At 41.7% G+C, this 23,671-nt stretch overlaps 1 protein-coding gene across 1 annotated transcript in view; it reads left to right on the forward strand.

The window, feature by feature from the left end:
- LOC139454148 (uncharacterized) overlaps window positions 1-23,193 on the forward strand; it is a 71,589-nt gene extending 48,396 nt beyond the window's left edge. Inside the window, exons 7-23 of the mRNA XM_071235679.1 lie at window positions 299-377; window positions 781-964; window positions 3,214-3,344; window positions 3,625-3,813; window positions 4,548-4,700; window positions 5,085-5,230; window positions 5,625-5,723; window positions 6,469-6,593; window positions 8,093-8,384; window positions 9,445-9,595; window positions 11,315-11,431; window positions 15,622-15,750; window positions 16,522-16,581; window positions 18,414-18,564; window positions 20,788-20,905; window positions 22,085-22,237; window positions 22,968-23,193. Of these exons, the coding sequence (XP_071091780.1) occupies window positions 299-377; window positions 781-964; window positions 3,214-3,344; window positions 3,625-3,813; window positions 4,548-4,700; window positions 5,085-5,230; window positions 5,625-5,723; window positions 6,469-6,593; window positions 8,093-8,384; window positions 9,445-9,595; window positions 11,315-11,431; window positions 15,622-15,750; window positions 16,522-16,581; window positions 18,414-18,564; window positions 20,788-20,905; window positions 22,085-22,237; window positions 22,968-23,193 (2,503 nt within the window). The remainder of the gene's footprint in view (window positions 1-298; window positions 378-780; window positions 965-3,213; window positions 3,345-3,624; window positions 3,814-4,547; window positions 4,701-5,084; window positions 5,231-5,624; window positions 5,724-6,468; window positions 6,594-8,092; window positions 8,385-9,444; window positions 9,596-11,314; window positions 11,432-15,621; window positions 15,751-16,521; window positions 16,582-18,413; window positions 18,565-20,787; window positions 20,906-22,084; window positions 22,238-22,967) is intronic.
- The last annotated feature ends 478 nt before the right edge of the window (window positions 23,194-23,671 follow it).

Below are 23,671 nucleotides of genomic sequence, written 5' to 3' on the forward strand. Positions count from 1 at the left end.
CAAAGGGAAATAGGTTTTGAATGTCAGAGAAAAGTGGACAAATTAACAATTCGCTCTGTGACATAGCTTGTAGATGTGAATGTGTCGTATGTTTGTGTTCTCACCCATCAATATTCGAAGTTGCCTTTTTAAGTAAACTAACTGACCTTCACCAAAGAAAGATTTCTTCAACATTGAAGATTCTTATCTGGATGTATTTTGCTATAAACTTAACCATAACTTTGTTGTGCTGATTTACTGAAGAGTGGTATAAACCAGCAGGTACATGTGACAATTGAGCTATTTTGTACCATTTCAGCTACAGTCGCAATGTGACCTACCTTCACTGTCCGCTGCTACAGCGCGGCATAGCTTACTACTACCTGGAGTGGCAAATGGTAAGATGCATGCTGGGACACTATCACTTCCTGTGTTCCAACCAACTTTTAAACATCATATATTTGGAACTTGCAATAGAAGAAAATTAACCTGAATCTGGTGATTTTTAATACAGAACAATCAGAATTATGTCCCTTTGCTGTGCCAGGATCTGCTTGATTTATGTTTGAAGCCCTGATGTGCTGCAAAGCACAAACCCATGTTGTTGATTTCTCAATAATAGTAGCATCTACAACTTGCATGCTTGGGATTTTCTTCCCACATGACCATACATCAATCTCATCAATTGCTCTTATCCTCAATGATGTAGCTGTTGCCCTTTCAACAGATCCCTCCCCACAATGACACATACAACAGGCGTTCCGACCGGTAACCCTACACTCAATGATGTAACTGTTACAGGAGTTCCCTCACGCCGAGGACACGTACTACCTGGCCCACTGCTACCCCTACACATTCACGGACCTGAAGGAGGATCTGGACACCCTTCTCCAGGACCCGGAGCGTGAGCAGTTCATGAGGCGGGAGGTGCTGTGCGAGACTCGGGCTGGGAACAGCTGCTTCCTCATTACAGTCACCAACTTCGGTAGGTGCAGAAATACACAGTCAGCAGGGACTTCCAAACAATAGATGGAGTTTCTCTCTTGTAGGTCCAGAAATACACAGTCAGCAGGGACTTCCGAACAGTAGATGGAGTGTCACCCTTGTAGGTCCAGAAATACAGTTAGCAGGGACCTCCAAACACTAGATGGAGTGTCACACTTGTAGGTCCAGAAATACACTGTCAGCAGGGACTTCCAAACAACAGATGGAGTGTCACTCTTGTAGGTCCAGAAATACACAGTCAGCAGGGACTTCCAAACAACAGATGGAGTGTCACCCTTGTAGGTCCAGAAATACAGTCAGCAGGGACTTCCAAACAATAGAAGGAGTGTCCCACTTGTAGGTCCAGAAATACACAGTCAGCAGGGACCTCCAAACAACAGATGGAGCGTCACTCTTGTAGGTCCAGAAATACACAGTCAGCAGGGACCTCCAAACACTAGATGGAGTGTCACACTTGTAGGTCCAGAAATACACAGTCAGCAGGGACTTCCAAACAATAGAAGGAGTGTCACGCTTGTAGGTCCAGAAATACACAGTCAGCAGGGACCTCCAAACACTAGAAGGAGTGTCACACTTGTAGGTCCAGAAATACACAGTCAGCAGGGACTTCCAAACAATAGAAGGAGTGTCACGCTTGTAGGTCCAGAAATACACAGTCAGCAGGGACCTCCAAACACTAGAAGGAGTGTCACACTTGTAGGTCCAGAAATACACAGTCAGCAGGGACTTCCAAACAATAGAAGGAGTGTCACGCTTGTAGGTCCAGAAATACACAGTCAGCAGGGACCTCCAAACAATAGAAGGAGTGTCATGCTTGTAGGGCTGGGACAGTTTACTCGGGTTGGGTGGGTACTGAGTAGGACTCGGGTACCCACAGGACTACCCGGACCCATCACATGATATATATCTAAAACTCTATGGTTACACTACAAGTGACTAATGTTCCCATTTCTTTCTGACTATGCATCCATTCCTTATGACTTTTATATGTTTGAATAAAGATAAAACTTCATGCTGTAAACTTCAGTGTTTGCATGACCAGATTGTTTTCTACGTGTATCTAAATACAATTTGCCAGGGCAGACTTTTCCAAATTGGACATTTTGTACCTATCTCATGAGACCTACAGTGGGTACCCGGGTAGGGTCGGGTAATAAGGGGGTGGGTACCCGGGTAGGGTCAGGTAATAGGAGGCTGGGTACCCAGGTAGTAAATTTGGACTCGTCCCAGCCCTACACTCTTGATCAGTTTACCATGAAAATGTACCCTGGATACAAATTAATATATTGATTTGTTGCCAGATATTTATTGGTTTATGGCAAACTGAAGACCTTTAATAAACAAAATGTTTAATGAACTGCACCACAATATGGATACTCAACCATGTTCTATAAACTGATAAAGTACTCCCTGCTTCATTTTGTACCCAGGGTACATTTGGATGATAAACCAACTCTCAGCATTAGTACAGAATGGCCAGATGTTAGACATTTGAGTGAGTGAGTTTGGTTTTACGCCGCTTTTAGCAATATTCCAGCAATATCATGGCGGGGGACACCAGAAATGGGCTTCACACATTGTACCCATGTCGGGATTCGAACCCGGTTCTTCGGCGTGACGAGCGAACGCTTTAACCACCAGGCTACCCGACCACCCCTTAGACATCTGATAAACAACGGTTAAAGTATAAGAGTTTGAATCACCTTAGCGCTAAGACTGCTTTGTGGAAAGGACACCAGGTTGATATTGGAAAATGTGTATCTTGGCTCACTCATGGTAAGCATGGACACACATTTTTCTATTTTTTCATTTCACGGCCCCACCATCCTTACTGAAAAGCAGCTGCAAAACAAATAAATTAAACATAAATATTTATTTTTACTATGTCTCCTCCTAGTAATATAGACCCTCTTATACAATGTAAAATGTTACATATATATTCAATGTCTATATCACTATCAGTGATTAAGAAGCCAGCTGCAGTTTTAACTTCACAGCAGAGAGACTTTCATATAGATAAATAAATGATTGACATAGCTTATTATTTTTATTTTTATTTCAACCGACCTTGTATGGAAAAGCTGGAATAATCCATGAAACATAAAATTAAAAAGTGTGCCCATACTATATAGAGTATAAAATCATGGACAGAGGCCTCTAGTGGGTGGGTGGGAATGTTGATGATGCAAGTCGTGCCCCATTGTCTGACATGGTGCCTGTTGGTCACAGAGCACTCCACACCAGGAGTCAGGAAGAAGGCGGTTGTGGTGTCGGCCCGCGTCCACCCCGGGGAGTCCCAGGCCAGCTGGATGATGAAGGGCCTACTGGACTTTGTCACAAGCTCACACCCTGTAGCTACGGTCAGTCTCACTCCATGAACTTACAAACCTATTCCCATATATATGTGTCAGCTTGCAATAATGTTTGCCCATCCTTTTTTTATTTAACCTCAGCATTTCTTAACCAAGTTGTTACTTATCATAATGATATGCGAATTTTGTTAGATAACTTTCCATTTTCTTTATTTCTATCCCGAAATCATGCATGTTTTTTTTCCCAATTGTCCTTCTGAGGTTTTGAGGTGTTATTCAACAGTTTATCAAAAGTGTACTTGAAATTTTTATTGTGTACATTTTTCAGAAACTTCGCAATAGTGTTATCTTCAAAATAGTGCCAATGTTAAACCCTGATGGCGTGATAGTGGGGAATTACCGCTGCTCTCTCGCTGCCCGAGACTTAAACAGGAACTACCGCCACCCCCGGTGCGAGAGCTTCCCCACCATCTGGTACGTGAAGAACATGGTGGACGTGTTGGTGCAGAGACATGAGGTGAGTTGCCACACATACCCTTACAAGCATTCAGCCCTACAGTGAACCTGAGCACTGTTCCACAAAGCAATCTTAGCGCTACGACTATCGTAAGCCAGTGTTAAAGTATGGGAGTTACAATCACCTTAGCGCTAAGATGGCTTTGTGGAACAGGGCCCTGAACACAAACACACCAGTGAACCTGTTCCACAGATTAACTATAGTAATATGAAAGAATCGAGTGTTTTTTGAGTAGCATATTTATCAGTGTTAAACATTCTTGTTTTCCACTAAAATCTGTTCTTGAAATTTGATGGGCTAGCCCAGTTACTTCGCTTTGTACATGGGTTTGATCTTTTCTGGTGTCTCCTCTGTCATCTGGCTGACAATATTGCTAACAGTGGCCTCAAAGCCTATTCAATGACTGACTGACACTTGTGCCAGATCAGAATATCATGGCACACTTTATGGACAAGAATACGGCATGTCACCTTGATACTTTCCCTTAGATCTTTCCCTGCAGTGTCCAGTGAGTTAATTTACCCCTGGTCCCTGTATAGAGTGACATGATTAAGGAGCTAAGAAGCTGATCATGTCGTCATAATGATGTAAGGTCACTTGCTCACAAACTAATGTGAGAGCAGCTGCCACCATAGTGGAAACACATGGATGTTCACAAGGATATAGATGGCATTATTTTGACACCAGGTCCATAAGTACTTTTCTTAAATGGTTTTCTTTTTTCTTTCTGACAGGTGCTTTTATATTGTGACCTGCATGGCCACAGTCGCAAACACAATGTGTTCATGTATGGCAATAACACATCCTCTGAAGAAGATGTGTCTGAGTATGGTGCTGCAAGGACATTTATCAATGAGCGGCTCTTCCCTTGGCTCATGGCGCAAAAGGTATTACAATTGTTACATATCTTGATGACAAATCTGTGGCCCTTGTGTATTAGAAAAGGTATTACAATTGTTACAAATCTTGATGACAAATCTATGGTCCTTATGTATTTCAAAGGGTATTTCAATTGTTAAATATCTTCATGACAAATCTGTTGCCGCCGTGATATAACTGGAATGCTGTTAAAAGAGGCGTTAAACCCAACTCACTCACTCACTCACTCACTCACTCACTCACTCACTCACTCACTCACTCACTCACTCTTCAAGACTTGGAGAGTAAGTGCTCCAATATCTATCCAACAGACTGTATGGATGATAAGCAGTCGAATGGGGCCAAATACCTCAGTCCACACCAGCCAATAACTACACTGCTTCCTTTTTCAGTCCCCTGACAAGTTCTGCTACCCATCATGCAAGTTTCACATCCGGAAGTGCAAGGAGTCGACCGGTCGCGTGGTGATGTGGAGACAGATGAAGATACACAACAGCTTCACCCTGGAGGCAACGTTCAGTGGAACCACTCTCAACAGGTACTGATGGCAGGGGGAGGCAGGGATTGGTAGTGCAATGTGTTGGAGTGCCTGTATAACAATATGTTGAAAATATACAGATGCCATTGTTGCCATATGCCATAATATATTGTCACCATGAGACAAGACAAGGTTCCCTGTAATGTCAGACATACCTTGACAAATAATATTTCTTAAAGTTGCATGTGAACACCCACTGCAACAACCAAATCAGTTTGCCTTTACAGAAGCCTTCTTCCACACTGGATGAACATATCTTATTGTAACAGGGACTTGTTTATTAACAAAACAACAATTTCCCAAAATGCTTTCTTAGGACTGATGAGTACCCTTATCTCAAGGAGGTGTTCAGATTCGTCTCATCATGTACCTTATCCTGAAACTTGCATTGCAGTGGGCAGAGTCGGCACTTCAACATCAGTGACTTCATGGACATGGGGAACACCCTGGGTCAGGTGGTGCTGGACTACCTGGAGCTGCAGCAGGACAAGGCGTCAGTACTCTGCTATCACTGGCTCTTTTATACTGGGCTATCATTGGCCCATTCATACTGGGCTACCATTGGCTCTTTTATACTGGGCTGCCATTGGCTCATTTATATTGGGCTACCATTGGCTCATTTATATTGGGCTGCCATTGGCTCATTTATATTGAGCTACCATTGGCCCATTTATACTGGGCTGCTATTTGCTCATTTATATTGAGCGACTATTGGCTCATTTTTACTGGTCTACCATTGGTTCATTTTGCTCTATTTTTCCCATAAGCTTATTTTGGTCAAGGGTTTGTACATTTTGTTCACAGACAACCATCCATTCATTTTGTTCCTGAGCTACCATTGGTTCAAATTGTTCATGAGCTCATTTTTCATTCAAGGCAGAACAGATTTTCATGTTGTAAGAAACAGCCAAAATGAGTATTGGATGGACACAACGAAGTATAGATATAAAGTGGAGTGATGACCAAAACTGCTTGACCTGACTGAGAGTTGGTCTTCAAAGTCAGAGGAAATGTTTACACTGTCATCCACTGTGTCACCTCTTCTAGGCCTAGTCACATGCTTTAATTAATCAAATTCATGTTTCTGAAGTCATGGAATATTTAATGTCCATTCGAAAAAGCCATTGGATCTTTTAGATCTGAAATGACACAAATATGTTGTATTGTGCCAGTAAATGTTTGTGATGGTTCCCAGAAGTGAGCAAGCAGTAAAGTGTGACTTTACTTTTTGTTGCCAGTCGCCAGACAGAGGTTGTCCTTGACCTTACAAGAGTGATTACTCAGGATATTCTGGTGAGTCGAGGGCTCCTCCCACAGGAAACCAAGATCCCTAGCTTCACTGACATCGCCATGTTGAGACAAGGTAAGACCTTCAGTCACTGCATTATTTGGAGGATGTTTCTCTCTGTGGGTATCCAGGATAGATTTGCTTTTGTACGAGGCAATTAAAACAGATTGGGTGGTCAGGCTCTTTGACCTAACCGCTTGTGTGGAGGTTTCACTCTGTGGGTATCCAGGATAGATTTGCTTTTGTAAGAGGCAATTAAAACAGATGGGGTGGTCAGACCCTTTGACCTGACTGCTTGTGTGGAGGAAGTTTCTCTCTGTGGGTATCCAGGATAGATTGGTTCTTGACAGAGGCAATTAAAGATGGGGAGGTCAGTCTCTTTGACCTGACTGGTTGTGTGGAGGATGTTTCTCTCTGTGGGTATCCAGGACAGATTGGTTCTTGCTAGAGGCAATTAAAGATGGGGAGTTCAGACTCTTTTACCTAACCGCTTGTGTGGAGGATGTTTCTCTCTGTGGGTATCCAGGATAGATTTGCTTTTGTAAGAGGCAATTAAAACAGATTGGGTGGTCAGACTCTTTGACCTGACTGGTTGTGTGGAAGATGTTTCTCTCTGTGGGTATCCAGTATAGATTGGTTCTTGTCAGAGGCAATCAAAGATGGGGAGGTCAGACTCTTTGACCTAACCACTTGTATGGAGGATGTTTCTCTCTGTGGTTATCCAGGATAGATTGGTTCTTGCTAGAGGCAATTAAAGACTGGGAGGTCAGACTCTTTGACCTGACTGCTTGTGTGGAGGATGTTTCTCTCTGTGGTTATCCAGGACAAATTGGTTCTTGTCAGAGGCAATCAAAGATGGGGAGGTCAGACTCTTTGACATAACTGCTTGTGTGGAGGATGTTTCTATCTGTGGTTATCCAGGATAGATTGGTTCTTGCTAGAGGCAATTAAAGACTGGGAGGTCAGACTCTTTGACCTAACTGCTTGTGCGGAGGATGTTTTTCTCTGTGGGTATCCAGGATAGATTGGTTCTTGTCAGAGGCAATCAAAGATAGGGAGGTCAGACTCTTTGACATAACTGCTTGTGTGGAGGATGTTTCTCTCTGTGGGTATCCAGTATAGATTGGTTCTTGTCAGAGGCAATTAAAGTTTGGGCGGTCAGACTCTTTGACCTGGCTGCTTGTGTGGAGGATGTTTCTCTCTGTGGGTATCCAGGATAAATTAGTTCTTGCTAGAGGCAATTAAAGACCGGGAGGTCAGGCTCTTTGACCTGGCTGCTTGTGTGGAGGATGTTTCTCTCTGTGGGTATCCAGGATAGATTGGAGGCAATTAAAATTCGGGTGGTCAGGCTCTTTGACCTGACTGCTTGTGTGTCATGGTGCCCTGATGGCATGAGTTCTTTGTCAGGCTTTCAGTCACCGGATTGCCTGGTTAAAACATGATTACTTACAGGTTGTCATATTATAGGTTGAATATTGCTCATTGTGGCATTCAACCACATGCTCGCTTCACTCACTAACTCACTCACTCACTCACCCACTCACTCACTCATTCACTCATGGATGATGTTTCAGATTCCAATCTGTCCGAGATGGAGGCAGAGATGATCCAGGAGGATGCCGAGAAGTGGACTGGTGTCATTCTGTCCCTCGTGGCCAAGGATCGGGAAAAGTCCCAACTGGAGGAAAAGCCGGAGAAGGGAAAGAAGGAGTTGAAGGGAACGAAACCGGAGAACGGGGGGAAAGAACCAGCAATAACACGGAAGGAGATTGATCAGCTCATTGATAACATGTCACTCAAAACAATGGATGGCTGTCTGAACATTCTCACAGAGCTCAGTGTCCGAGATGCTATCACGGAATCAGAGTAAGTATCAACATGCTATTCTAACAATTTTGTAACAAACCAAATAAACTCTTTCACTGATGTTACCATTACATCATTATGTCATTGAACAAACAGCCGTAAAATTGCCAAAATGCGATTGGAATTTGAGAAGTTGCACACACAAAATCATCTTTCAGGTGGTTTTGTCAATATGGAAGCTTAGAATAATTAAAATATTTGGTCAATATTTTGTTGTTGTCAGATTGGGTTGACTTTTTATTTGTCTAAATTGCTTTAAAGACTCTAAGTCTTGAATGAGTGAGTGAGTGAGTACACTTAAACACTGCTTATTATTGTCTACTAACTGAAAAAGTTGAAAGAATGATGTTGGATGATAAATAAAATCTCACCCTCATGTCTTTTGATATGAAATATATCAACACTTGGTGATAAAAGTGGAAAAACACTTTTACTAACTCATATTGATATATTTGATATCAAAAGACACTCGGGTGAGATTCTCTATGTCCCTTGTTGAGGACCACATCCGACCAAAGAGCAAACAGTCACTATAATAACTGACAGCCTGGAAAAAAAGGCACCTCACCGTGCCCATTTCCTGATTCATACCTTCTTAGCCTTCTGCCATGAAGGGGGGTCGGGACAATGAATATGCATGAATGCAAGAAGTCCTGTGAATGAATGAATGAGTTTGGTTTTATGCTGCTTTTAGTAATATTCCAGCAATATCACGGCAGGGGACACCAGAAATGAACTTCACACATTGTACCCATGTCGGGAATCGAACCCGGGTCTTCTGTGTGATGAGCGAACGCTTTAACCACTAGGCTACCCGACCACCCCCTCTAAGTCTTGAGTTCCAGTAGGTGACCATGTCACTCAGTTAGTTGTTATTAAAGTTGTTGTTGTTTAAGGTTTAAGTGTATCAGATCACGTTGGTTTTTCAGGCCGTCCATTGTACATGCTGCTTGTCTGAGAACTGACTCTAATGGATAGGATGATGAGAAAGAGTAACCTTGCTGATTGTTTGGACTGTTGAGACAATGGTTATCTGTACACTTTCTGCTTCACATTTCAGTTCAAGTGATAGCGACAGTGAATCAGAACCAGAAATGAAAGAATCTAAAACGCGGAAGAAAAAGCGGAAATCCCGCAAACAGCGGGACCGTGACAAGAAGACCCCAACCCCAGCTGAAAAAAAGGAAGAGTCCCGGATGAAAGTTTTGTCTGTGAGTGTCTCTTGTAACCATAGTTACAACTTCATTGGTTGTTGAATAATCCAGTTGCCACAAGTGTGGTATTTACATTCTGTTCTACAGTTAATGATTGTAATCTGTTCATGTTGTTTGTCATTTTGTGTTAATTTAAATGCACTGAAAGTTGCTGTCATTTCATTGAAACAAAACGCACTCCCAATAATGGATTCCGTGTTGCATTGAAAAACATACTAACACAAAGAAGCATGACTTGTTTGCACTCCCGGTATATCACAGTCTTGATACTCAAGTGTGTATATCTCCGATCTAGTATGATACAGTGGTACCATGGCTTCATTTATAAATATTGACAATAGTGGGTGACCTCGCCAAGGTGATTGTTCTTCATTTCCCGATGAACGTCAGTATGTCACGTGATTACGTTGTCAATCGCGTGGAGACATACAGAACTACTTCAGGGAATTCCTCAATGTCTAAAAATAACATTAAAAATAATTAGGGAAAACTGAGAGTGACATCGATTTAGGCTATGAATGATGCAGGCTTCGAAGTCAGACAGATCATGTATATGTCGAGTCACCGAAATGAAGCGTCCATTCGAAGCTATAACAGAGAATGCTAGACTTAACAAAAGAAATCACCGAGCTCCACACTATCGTGCCTCAGTAAATCTAACCACGCCGCGTCAAGCGGTAATCCCGGTAATCAGCAGCCGTAATATGACTCAAACACACACCAAAAGTTCACAGAATGTTAATATGTATCCATTTTAAGCATGAGCCTGGTCTGGATTTCTTTCCAGTTCCACCGCTAACTTTACTGGGTGCAACTTGTATTTCAAGTGAATGACATTGTGGTAGCCGCCATTTTCTGGCATTAGTAAAACCAAGGGATGTCACTCCAAATGGAATGTTTGGGACGCATTGATATAGTTTGCTATAAATAATGAAAGTTTGGTGTTTAATAGGTTGTTTTGTTATGATTTATGTATCTGTCAATATAAGGATTGATTCACGGATCATGGAATTTGCTCACGTGAGGCACTGTCTTCATCAGCTGAGGACGTCAACAAATACAACTTCAATCCTTAAGTGATGTCACCATCTTCATCAGTAGCTTTGCACAGATTCTTTTGTTCATTAGCTGTTTTCAGTATTGTGTATGTCAAATCAGATTCAAAACAAAACTATGGTACAGCATTAGAAATTCAGTCTTTTTAAGACAAGTCCAGAGGACCAGTATGTGTAGCTAGTCCTGGCTAAACAAGACAAAACTATTTACTATTTTTACATTTTCTATCAGCTTTATTGAGTCCCAATTTGTAACAAAATTGAAGCATTGAGAACTGGGTGTCATTGTGCAAAGCGACCTGCTATGGTGATCATAACTCCCTTACCTTAACATAGACTTAAGGCAGTCAAGGGCTAAGGTTGTTTTGTGCAATACAAAATGTTCAAATGTGACTTGTCAGTAAGAACTTCCATTGTTAGATTTGTACTTGTCCTCAACACATATTAGTAGTCTTGGGATCGCAGACTAACCTGAATATCGAAGGCTGTGGTGGATAATGAGTCCTAGGTATCATACTAAAGTGGAGACACACTGAATTATCAAGACGGACATATCGTGGTGATGGATTCTGACCTGCAATCTGGTCGCACTAATTGTGTGCGTAATTAATGTTTTGTGTGCCACTAATCTGGTGATTGGCTGCATGTTTGCTCTAATCAGGCATCTCTGCCGGCCCTGGTATGTGCACCGGAGTCACATCATGGCTCCCACCATCAGCTCCCAGTGGGGTCTCTACCGTCCCAGTCACACAGCTCACCTCTGTACAGAGCCAGACAGGTGGGTCTCCGACCGACAGGTGTGATCATCTCACCCAGTTAGTGGATGAGCCAGACAGGTGGGTCTCAGACAGGTGTGGTCGTCTCACCCAGTTAGTGGATGAGCCTGACAGGTGGGTCTCAGACAGGTGTGATCCTCTCAACCAGTTAGTGGATGAGCCAGACAGGTGGGTCTCCGACAGGTGTGATCCTCTCACCCAGTTAGTGGACGAGCAACACAGGTGGGTCTCAGATAGGTGTGATCGTCTCACCCAGTTAGTGGACGATCCAGACAGATGGGTCTCCAACAGGTGTGATCGTCTCACCCAGTTAGTAAACGAGCCAGACAGGTGGGTCTCCGACAGGTGTGATCGTCTCACCTAGTTAGCGGACGAGCCAGACAGGTGGGTCTCAGACAGGTGTGATCCTCTCACCCAGTTAGTGGATGAGCCTGACAGGTGGGTCTCAGACAGGTGTGGTCGTCTCACCCAGTTAGTGGATGAGCCTGACAGGTGGGTCTCAGACAGGTGTGATCCTCTCAACCAGTTAGTGGATGAGCCTGACAGGTGGGTCTCAGACAGGTGTGATCGTCTCACCCAGTTAGTGGATGAGCCAGACAGGTGGGTCTCCGACAGGTGTGATCGTCTCACCCAGTTAGTGGATGAGCCAGACAGGTGGGTCTCAGACAGGTGTGATCCTCTCAACCAGTTAGTGGATGAGCCTGACAGGTGGGTCTCAGACAGGTGTGATCGTCTCACCCAGTTAGTGGATGAGCCAGACAGGTGGGTCTCCGACAGGTGTGATCGTCTCACCCAGTTAGTGGATGAGCCAGACAGGTGGGTCTCAGACAGGTGTGATCGTCTCACCCAGTTAGTGGACGAGCCAGACAGGTGGGTCTCCAACAGGTGTGATCGTCTCACCCAGTTAGTGGATGAGCCAGACAAGTACCGGTAGATCCTTGGACAAGACACCATTGAGTGACTCCTGAGTGTAGTAACCTTTACAAGTCAGACAAGCGGCATCAGTGGTCAGAGGCATGTTGTCAATGAAATTACTTCACTGTTGTTTAGCCAGATACAAAAGAAAATTGAGAACATGGAAGTTCAGCAAGTTAATTGAAAATGAGAGTTATGTTTGCTCTATTCATGTCAAGTAAACCTAGTTTCTGATCGTTGTCTAACCCCTAGCTGTCTGGAAAATCCATGTGAAGATTCCATGTTGTAATGGGTCATCAGCAACTTGTGCTTGTCTCAAGAGGCAACTAAATTGATCAGGTGGACAGGCTCGCTGACTTGGTTGATGCATGTCATTGTTTCCCAATTGCGTGGATCGAAGCTCATGATGTTAATCACTGGATTGTCTGGTCCAGATCCGATTATTTACAGACCTAGATGACTGTTTCAGTCTTCTTTATCCACTCCATCAGTGGGCTGGAGACACATTTCCTAATGTTATAATTGGTAGTATTCATCATCATGTGTTGTTGTTCTATCTGCTTTGGTTCTCTTTTGATGTCTGGGGCGGTCGGGTAGCCTAGTGGTTAAAGCGTTCTCTCGTCACGCTGAAGACCCGGGTTCGATTCCCGACATGGGTACAATGTGTGAAGCCCATTTCTGGTGTCCCCCGCCGTGATATTGCTGGAATATTGCTAAAAGCGGCGTAAAACCATACTCACTCACTCACTCACTCTTTTGATGTCTGGCCATGAATAGCTGGAATATTGCTGATGCGGCTTAAAGCAACACTTACTCACTCTTTTCATGTAGATGCTTTGGTTTGATCAGTTTCCATTTGTTTGTCTCTATGATGGCAGATGTAGTTGATGCCATACAGTTTCAATTTAGTTCTTATTTTCCTTATTTCCTTATTTGGTTTCCTTTGTTCTTCCAAGATTTCAAGATAAAACGTTCTATCCTCTGTCCAAGACCCAATCATTCCCATACAACCAAACCAGTGGTCAGATACTATTGTGATTTTGAAATTTCAGAAATCATCTAAATCAAAATCTTCAACATCTGAGAAGAAAACAATTGTGTTAAACCCCAAACAGTTTTCTATTCTCCCCGAGAAGACTTTCAGGAGTTATGTCCCTTGCAGTCTACAGTCAGCAATGCCCGGACTGACGTTTGAAGCTTTTCAGATGCTGAAGAACCATAGGTACAGAGAATACCCAGATGACACTGACTTGTCTTCAGTGATGATCACATCACAATTTCTCAAAATACAGTTAGAAGATGGAAAGGTTGTGTTTCACCCACTGAGAAATATACGTCATGCAAACAAATCAGCTTCAAGGAGTCGCACAGCCAAGACTATTGGACATTGTGATAAATCGGTGTTACCATGTTCAAACTATACCCTTGGGAGACCAACAGGTGTACCTCCATCTACCCAGATGTCCAGTAGGATGAGCAGGGGACACACAGTCCACAATCTGATTAAAACTGCAAAAGGACTGACAATGAATAAATGCAAGAGTTTCTTTCAGTGAAGATAAATTATTGAATGGTGTCTTGCGTCTGCTGGACAAAAATCTTGAAACTTCTCTCATTTTCTGTGATGTTCCATTATATTTATGCAGATCATTTATTTAATCAAGGAAAGTTTGAGAAATGTTTGTATGAGAAGATCTGAGGAATGAATATGAAGTGCTAGCGAATGTTTCCTCATTGGAATGGAAAGCATGATCAAACATGATCCGACTTCAAGCAGTGCACAGTGTATATTTCATGGTACATTATTACTTTTCTTTCTCATGTCGGCGATCAACCCTTATAGTTCATTATGGTTGCTGAAACTTGGTCAGAAGTGATTGCTAATCATGCTAATGGTGGTAGAACACCGTCAGCAAGGATACAGTATAGTCGTCTTGCATGCTGTATGCTGGAAAGATTACTAAACAATTTCAGATAATGAAGATTAAGCTGAGCAAATTCCTTGAAACTTGAAAGATCTTGACCAAGACCTTCCATAGTCTAAAGAATATGTGACAAAGTCACAGCAAGGATGGCGGATCCCTGCATGGTAGAGGTTGCCAAGAGCACGCCAGAGTTGATGGCAAAGGAGACAATATTCTAGGGACTGCAGTAGATCTAATTCTGAGTTATGGACGTGCTCTTGACCTTTCTGAACAATATGTCTACATATGAACCCAATATGCTTTCTGGATCCCTACACTGTTCCTGCTCCTGGCCTGTCTCCTGGAGAAGGTACACACTTAGAATGTGTTTGTATGTTTCAAGCATCATGATGTTGTTTTCATTCCCCCACGATCCTCAACAGAAAAAATGTGACCCAGTTTGCTTGTGTCCCTGATGTCAACACCCATCATATTGATCTGAGTGTACATCTGTTCCCTAGTTACAGGACAACAGTAGCATAAACTTCTTGTGTCTCCTCCAGGATCCCAGTCATCCATCTTTCTTGTGTTCCTGATGTCAGTACCATCATAGTGGTCTGAGTATAACCTGTTCCCTAGTTACAGGACAACAGTAGCATAAACTTCTTGTGTCTCCTCCAGGATCCCAGTCATCCATCTTTCTTGTGTTCCTCATGTCAGTACCATCATAGTGGTCTGAGTATAGCCTGTTCCCGAGATACAAGACAACAGTAGCAGAACCTTCTTGTGTCTCCTCCAGGATCCTAGTCATCCAGTTCTAGAACCAGGAAGATTCTGCTGTTTGTATGTATGTTGGGTTAAAGATATATATTTCTGTAGTCTATCATATGGACCCTGATGTGTGCTGGTATGGTAATATTCCTTTTACACAAAAAATGCCACAAATTGCCGAATCTAATAGCATGGTGCGCATGGCTTCACTCTGACCCCGTCTTCCTTGTATGTATCACTGTTGCTTCCTTACATAACTGATTGTTGTACATGTTTGGTTGGCTTTTTTTAATTGGGTGGGAGGAGGGGGAATGGGGGGAGGGCTCACATTCATAGGAAAATTATCATTCTTTTAAGATATCACGCATGTTGTTTCTGTGTAGTAACTTGTATGTTGATTTCTTTTTTTTGTATATTTAATAATTCTGCCTTTAGTATATATGTTTCAAGTGCTTCATCAATCATGATCTTGTAAGATGAACAATCATAAAATTTTAAGATGTGTTACAAATGTCCAAAGTGCAAAGTGAATTCAGTGTGTTTGGATGATGTGAAATTCAAATGAAAGAGTAAAACGCCTGACACAGAAGCTGTGATTCCAGGCGAACGCTGCCCTAGACAAGTACATGAGGATGGCCACCCGCCCCCACTACATCAGCAAGTACGAGGGGCGCAGCAATGGTGGAGTGCCATGCTTCACAGAGGAGAGGAGCATTGAGAGGCAGGCTAAGGTAAAGTAAATACTGGAAAGGATACCATTATTATATAGTTACCTGCAGTGCAGGTCAAAGAATTTTGACTTTGCCAATGTTCAGTGAATAGAAACTAGATAGGATGTCATTGTTATATACATGATATAGGAGTTACCTGCAGTGCAGGTCCAAGAAATATGACTTTACCAATGTTCTGTGAATAAGGCACTAGATAGGATGTCATTGTTATATAGGAGTTACCTGCAGTGCAAGTCCAAGAAATATGACTTTTCCAATGTTCAGTGAATAAGGCACTAGATAGGATGTCATTGTTATATAGGAGTTACCTGCAGTGCAGGTCCAAGAAATATGACTTTACCAATGTTCAGTGAATAAGGCACTAGATAGGATGTCATTGTTATATAGGAGTTACCTGCAGTGCAGGTCCAAGAAATATGAGTGAGCTGAGGTACAGTGAATAAGGCAATGGATGGGATGTCATTATTGCAGCTGTACAGTTGTGGTCAAAGAATCAATCATTGTTACACGTGTAATGTCTGCAGAATATCTGCATTCAGTGTAATCAATACTAGACTAGATGATAAAACTAGGGAAGTGACTGGCCAACTGTATTCAACACCAACATAGCATTAAAACTGTTTATTTTATATTAAAAAAACCCATAAATTTATCATGTAATAAAAGATTTGATGGATTTTGTCCATCTATGTAATGACCTGAAATAGTTTATAACATTACTGATATTTCTGACTCATAGGTATTTAATTGTATTCTTCTATTATGTTCCAGAGAATGGCAGAAATCAAGAAGAAAACAGAGGAAGATAGACAAAAGGATCTCAGTTTTTTCGTGAGTTGGTGAAGAGATAGATCAATCATATTTGTAATGTGGGTCATTGCTACTACATTTCTTGCACAATTACCAAAATGCCCAAATGCAAAAGTTACCATTCTTTACAAGCAGTCCAGTATGAACTCAACATTGTTCCAGTTGATCTAAGCAATGGCGTCAATGCTGACCCTTTCCTTGTTAGTTGTGTACCTCTGACTGTCTCCTGCTTCGTGGGATGGAGCAGCACATTGTGTAGATCTGCAGTAGTGTCTGTGCTTCAGTATTAGTGACATAGTTCTTAGCTCTTCCGATCCTCTGGCCTCCATCTTGGCTTCACTGCTCACCTGTTATATACTACTCAAAAAAAGTTAAAGAACACCCAATTCTTTGGTAACTGGAAAGAATTGGGTGTTCTTTAACTTCTTTTGAGTAGTATAGTTCAGATTCTACAACATAGATTAGTACTAAAATGATGCATTGACACACAACAGATATAGCATGTGTGACTCAGTCTATCCTGAATGTACTGTCGAACTGGTAAAGTTGCCTGAGGACAAGTTAGAATCTCTAGAAACTGAAATATCTATATGCAGTTTTTCTGTCAGAATGCATAATTAATCACTATGTACTTACTGTTCCAAAAGGGGTAGCCTAGTGGTTAAGGCCTTCGCTCAATGTGCCGAAGACCTGGGTTCGATTCCCCACATTGGTAAAATGGGTAAAGCCCATATCTGGTGTCCCCAGCAGTGATATTGCTGAAATATTGCTAAAAGCAGCATAGAACCATACTCACTTACTCACTGTTCCCAAGAACAAGGAAGCATTTGTTTCGTTCCTGCACCCTGATAGGCATGAGTATCTGAATGTGTGACATAACTTGCCATCTCCTTGAAATAATGAAGACTAAATGGCAACATGTGAACAATTAGGTGAGAGAAGGTCCATGGACTGTCGGTGATGGGAACACAGTACATGCTGCAGGTGGACAGACTTTCCTCTCTGGAGCACCGTCTCCATGGTGTAGTGAATAGAGTGTCTGCCCAGAAAGCAGAAGGTTGATGTTTCAACGCCCTGGTTGCGTCATACCAAAAGACACCCTGACTGGCACTCGACATTTTGGTGTACTAAGAGAAAGTGCTGGTCAGCTTCAGTACTGTGTCTGAGTGGGAATCAATGTTAGACTGCGGCATGTTATTGCAATGGGCTATCACGATAAGTCCGTCCATGTCCAGACCTGTACAAACAGCCACACACTCCAGCTGATGCATGTCGCTACATATGTGAAATATTCTTGAACGTGACCTTAAACCTAATTTTACCACACTTCGCCCATCTTCCCGAGGCAAAGGAGTTAACTGACTGTAAAAGTCCAGTTTCCACTCTTGTCGAACTAGGCCGCAATTTTGGAGTTAAGTTTTGGCTGGACTAATATAGTCTATGCATAGTCCAATTAAAATCAAAATCAAAATCGACATCCAGTTTGTAAACAACATGGATTTCAACGTGCAGATTTCGGTCAACTGCAGGATTTGTAAAAGATGTGCTCCGTCAACTGGGCGATGACACATATTTTCCAAATCTTGTCACATTTTTAATCAAGGTGCTCACATGATTTGATGCACTCCTAATAGCTACTGGTGGTGCCATGATCGGGCCCAGAAATTCCAGGCTTGTTCGGCAAGGGTGGAATCTGGACTTTTAGAGTCAGTTAACTCCCTTGCCTCGGGAAGATGCACCTCGCCTCTCAGGAGCACATCTCTATCTATGCTTCTCTCAACCTTTCTGCTACCTACTATGCTTGTTGACCTTGCTTGCCGACCTTGCTTGCTGACTTTGCTTCCCTCCTGCAGTTCATAGATGGTAGTAGTTCACCTGGGCAGCCTCCGCTTACCTCCCCTGATGATATACATCATCGCCTGCAGGTGGCACTCAACGAGGGAACCTCCAACATCTCCCAGGCACTTGTTGGCTTCAACGTCCGAACAGGGTATACTCATGCTGGTAAGTGTGGACTGCAACAAGTCAATTCATTGTTGCTACGTTGTATAGGTACTAACTTACGCCATACATGACCACCGTGTCAGTGTGAAGATCATCGTGTGATGGAGCAGGAATGGTCACAGAAATAATAAATGTGCTTGTGTTAAGCAGGCCATTTTTGTCATCAAATTATAAACATCTGCAGGTGTAATCCTTGTTTAGATTTCATCTTTTTATACTGAGATAATGACTTTAGTTTCGTCAAGATGTGTTAAAGGGGAGCTTCAGTATCTATAACAAGCTTTTTGCTTGTTAAAATAGAATCAAGTACTTTTTGTGAGGTGGTTACTTTGTGTTCTATCCTAAACCTGATTTCTGGCTTCAAAAAAATTCTGCTCTTTTAAAGACTCAAACTATGTCACCAAATACAGAGTCCTAGACTCAAACTATGTCACCAAATACAGAGTCCAATGTCCAGTGTCTCAGACTTACCATTTATATTTTTTCCCCAGACGAGATAGCAGTTTTTTCTTCAATTGAAAATGGTTAAACAATTTTATTCTGGGGCAACCATAAATGGAAAAATGAATTCACCAAATGAAACTGTTTGGGACACTTGTAATTGTGGGAGGTATTTTGACCCTAAAATATGGAGAAGACACATTTCCTACTTCTGTGTAAGAAACTGGGCACTTAGTAAATTTAACACGAGTTAAGCTTGTCTGACATCGAAGGGTAGTGAATAAACATAGTTCAAACACTGATGAAACTAAAACTATCATGTAAATGTCCAGGCTTTGTACAGGCTGCTTCTAAAGATAACTTACAGATTCGTCTAAAACTTGTGAGAGGGCACCTGATATGGCAAATATGGTATCAAATTTAGGAAAATATAACCTGCTCAATTATTAATTTCTTATTTCCACAGTCTTATATTGTTGTTATTGGTTCTTGCAATGATAATATTATGAGTGTAGAATATGTTTGAGGTTTAACAAATGTGGTGCTTTAATCTAAGGGTTATGTTTGGAACTGTACGTCAACATGAGCAACTTGTTCACACAGACAATAAGCCCCCCGTGAATGTGGCATCTTTCTGTGAGTTGACGACACACTCGTGCTTGGTACACTTGGCTAGATAGGCTGAAGATTTCATGCTGGGTAGATTTAGTTGTAGCAAGCAGACTCAAAATTACCTGCACCATAGATACTGCTCAGTGTAAAAAAAGAAGTTAAAGAACACCCGATTTCTTCATAAGACTGTAGATAATCAGTTGTGCCATGACAGATTAACTGTAGTTATATGAAGAAATCGAGTGTTCTTTAACTTCTTTTGAGTGGTATACAAATTTATTGCTTTCTAGTATTTGTTTGTTTTATGTGCTTCTGTTGAGGGTATAGAATGAAACATTAGGATGTTGGTGAATAATGAAATTAAGTAAGCTTATGTTGGTGTTGAGTGTTGCTTTTAAGGATGCGTAGTATTGCCGGTATATCAGTAAACTGAGGGTCATTCCTTCCTTATCACAATATTATTTTTTTAATGCTAGATATATCGGATGATTTCAAATAGCAATTTCTATCATGTATTTACTCTTGCGTGCATCTTGGCGAAATTTATTTATACATTTGCCAAATACCCGGAGCGAACTTCAATTCATACATTGGTGTTTTAAATTGCTTCTGAATACAAATTTAGAATTACACAATATATTGTTATATGTATAGCAATAGGGCCTGTTGCATTGTAAAATATTGTAATACACACTAAACCTCCAATACCCATCCCTAGTTATTCATACATACTGGTATATCGAGAGGTGTTTTTATGTTGTGTATGTGAAATGATGCTTTGTGTTTGCTTTCCAGAAACTATAGAAGTAGTGCATGTTTGTATAAGGATTCTGGGAATATGTAAAAATAGTTTAAAAATCAGGTATCAAAGTCATCCAATAATTGTATGAAAGAGTTTTATGTGTTTGTGTGGACTGAATTTTCATCCATAAACAACGTGCTATGTCATGTGTGGTGACGTACACCAAACTCTGCCCCAGGTGAATATGATAATCCAGCTGTTACACAGGTGAGGCCGACTTAACGATCAAGCTACATATGGCACAATATTCAGAAGTAATTATGATATACCCTTACTATTTATATATTTGTTTCCATCTTGGCCTAAATTAGGTACAAAATCCACCATTTCTATTCTCATGTTATCTGAAGAAGTGAATGTTTCCACAGACAACTTCCGAGATCTGTGTCCAGGCGTACACAGTGCCAATGGCTTTATCCTTCCATCCACCTCCCTGACCAATGGCCTCTCCAGTGGTCATCTCATTAATGGACCCAAGGACATGAGGTAATCTCACATATGCTAATTACCTGTGACCAACACACATGCTAATTACCTGTGACCAACATACATGCATGAATTCACAAACTGCACCACAGATACTAAAATTTGCATGTTTAAAAATATCATAATCATATTTACCCAAGAGTTATTTACTTGCATGTAACGTTGTGGACAGATCATCTTGTGTTAACATATCTCAATACAAACGTAATACATTTAACAGAAATTAAACTTGGTTCTCGTGAAGTGGCTGTAAAATATTGGTTAAGGGAACTTAAAGCAGAAAGACACAGTACTGTCTGGGTGTGTCCTGCAGTCATATAGGCAGCACTTGAGAACCAAAATATTGCAGCTCACCTGATCAAATGGTCACGTGGTCCTATGTCTTGGCCTACTTGTCTGGCCTCTGGTAGAAGTAAATGTGAACGTCTCACAGTGGAACAATAAGGCTGAAACCTGTTAAGAGTTTAATAATTCTGATCTGATTTTTCAATATGGCCACCAAGATGAAATTTGGCATTCATCAAACGTCCATTTCCCCATCAGTCTAACTTTATACAGAAACTTTTACAATGTTGATGCTGAAAGTAACCATCTGAAGTGGGTTTCTTTGTTGACATATTAATTAAAAATGTCAATACCAGAGAATAACCAGTCTTGATTATCCAACGAAACAGATAACATTGGTGTTAAAGGCAAAAAATTATGACATTTACTATTTGACAAGGTGAGCTCCAGTGAAGTACTATTTATTATGTACCAGTATTAGCTAGATCTCCTATTTGTTGTGTGTATTCGTTTCGTTGTTTCTGCATGTTTGTAAACGCAATATAGCATGCTTGATAGAACATGTATTGTCATAACCATGACAACAGTTTTGTTTCTCATGTGTGTCAGCACATGGAATTCAGGGAAGACAGAGTGATTGTCTTAATAAGCAACCGGAATGGGGATCAGATGGTTAAAATAAGTTCATTAAAATCAGATCTTAGTTCTCGCTATCGCTAAACAAAGATCTGAGGACATCCCATTACGGGTCACGTCAGAACGACCTTTCATCCAACCAATCAAAGCATCACTTACCAGATCATGAAAGTGACATTTTGAATGTGTTTTCTCATCATGCATGCTAGTTGACACTAAATGGTGACTGGTTGATGAAACACTAACCTTCCCTTGTAGCTCCTCCGACGCCAGTGAATCGGAAGCAGGCGATGTCGCGACTCCTATTCGTACCTTCCCTATGTCGTCACGCCGCAATCCCTACCAGCTTGACCACGTGTCTCCCCCCCTCACATTTCCCCTCCCTCCACCCGTGTTCCGAAAGCCTGTCAGGTACACTGGCACCCACACTTAAAGGGGGACTTGTCTCAAGCAGTTTGGCTGGGATGCCCTTAATAGTTAGATTGGTCTTTTACGGGGATGTGACAGCAGTTAGGAGGTAGGGGATTTGTGGTCATCATTAAATGATAATTGAGTTCAAACTATTTTCTTTACTGATATATAACCAACATTTCCGTTATACAATGAGTGGACAAAGGAGCCAAACGTCTGAGACAAGTCCACCTTTCTTGCATGTCTTGTTACCCTTTAGTACCCTGCAAGAGGAAGTCAAGTATAATGTGAGAGGTGTACACAAGTTTGGCTTTCTTATAGGTTTTCTTCAGGTGCAAACTTTGTAATTTTTGTGTAAAATTTAGGATGTTATGAGTAATTCATGGAGCAACCTCTTCGAGCAGAAAGTGTCTTTAAGAAAGTCGACAATACATAAATCCAAAATATTATATGATGCAAAATGTTTTACAAAGTTACACATTTTTTGAGTCAGTAATTGTTAATACAGCTAAGATGTATTCTAATTATGGAAAACTTACTGGCAAAATGAACAATTTTTATATCAGTTATAATTGCTCCTTCACTATCAGAAGGAAATGAACCTATTTATCCAAGGGCATTGCTTTAACTAATTACTTTAAAATATATTTTTTTGGTTGTAATTTACTAAAATGATTTGACAGCTTCCTTCTTCCCATGTAAGCAGCATCAGTTCCTATCATTGTTTCAGGACGGGTCCAGTTTTAAAGTCGGTGAATCGACATATGGTGTCCTCCACACCTCCATTGATCGCATCTGGAATTATACCACCAAGACGGTCATCTGTAACGACAGAATTGACCAACCAGAAACTAGATGACCGGGCACGCATCACTCGCTCGTCTGGACCATTGGTGGGTATTCAGTTTGTCTCTTCCCCCATGTGGGGATTCCAGGGCAGATCATGTCCTCAGTGACTGAAGCTTATCATAAGATCTGACTTATATGGTGACTCAATAAAACCTTCAGATATTTTTTACAGAAGTCCTCTTCAGTGTCAGCTCTCCAGAATGAGTTGCATCACTAATGTAAGAACTCACGCCAGGATTATGAGGGGGCACGGGTGGCCCAGTCGTCTAAGGCGCCGCGATTCCCTGTGCAGTTGTATACTTTGGGCACGTCAGAAACCTATGATTGTGGGTTCGAATCCCGGTTCGCCCCAGTTATGTTTCTAGGTTTGTCAGCACCATACCCGTGCTCGTGGGTTTCACCAAAGTGGTAAACGTCTGAGACCTGCATCACTTCGGGCTTTCCTCCCACATTAAGCTGACACGCCGTGATATAACTGGAATACTGTTAAAAGCGGCGTTAAACCCAACTCACCCACTCACCCACCCAGGATAATGAGAAATGATTTGCTGGAATACTGCTGACTTAAGCTCACTCACTCTATCC

The sequence above is a fragment of the Haliotis cracherodii genome, unplaced genomic scaffold, assembly GCF_022045235.1.
Source record: "Haliotis cracherodii isolate W230 unplaced genomic scaffold, xgHalCrac1.p SCAF_1, whole genome shotgun sequence".
Taxonomy (NCBI): domain Eukaryota; kingdom Metazoa; phylum Mollusca; class Gastropoda; order Lepetellida; family Haliotidae; genus Haliotis; species Haliotis cracherodii.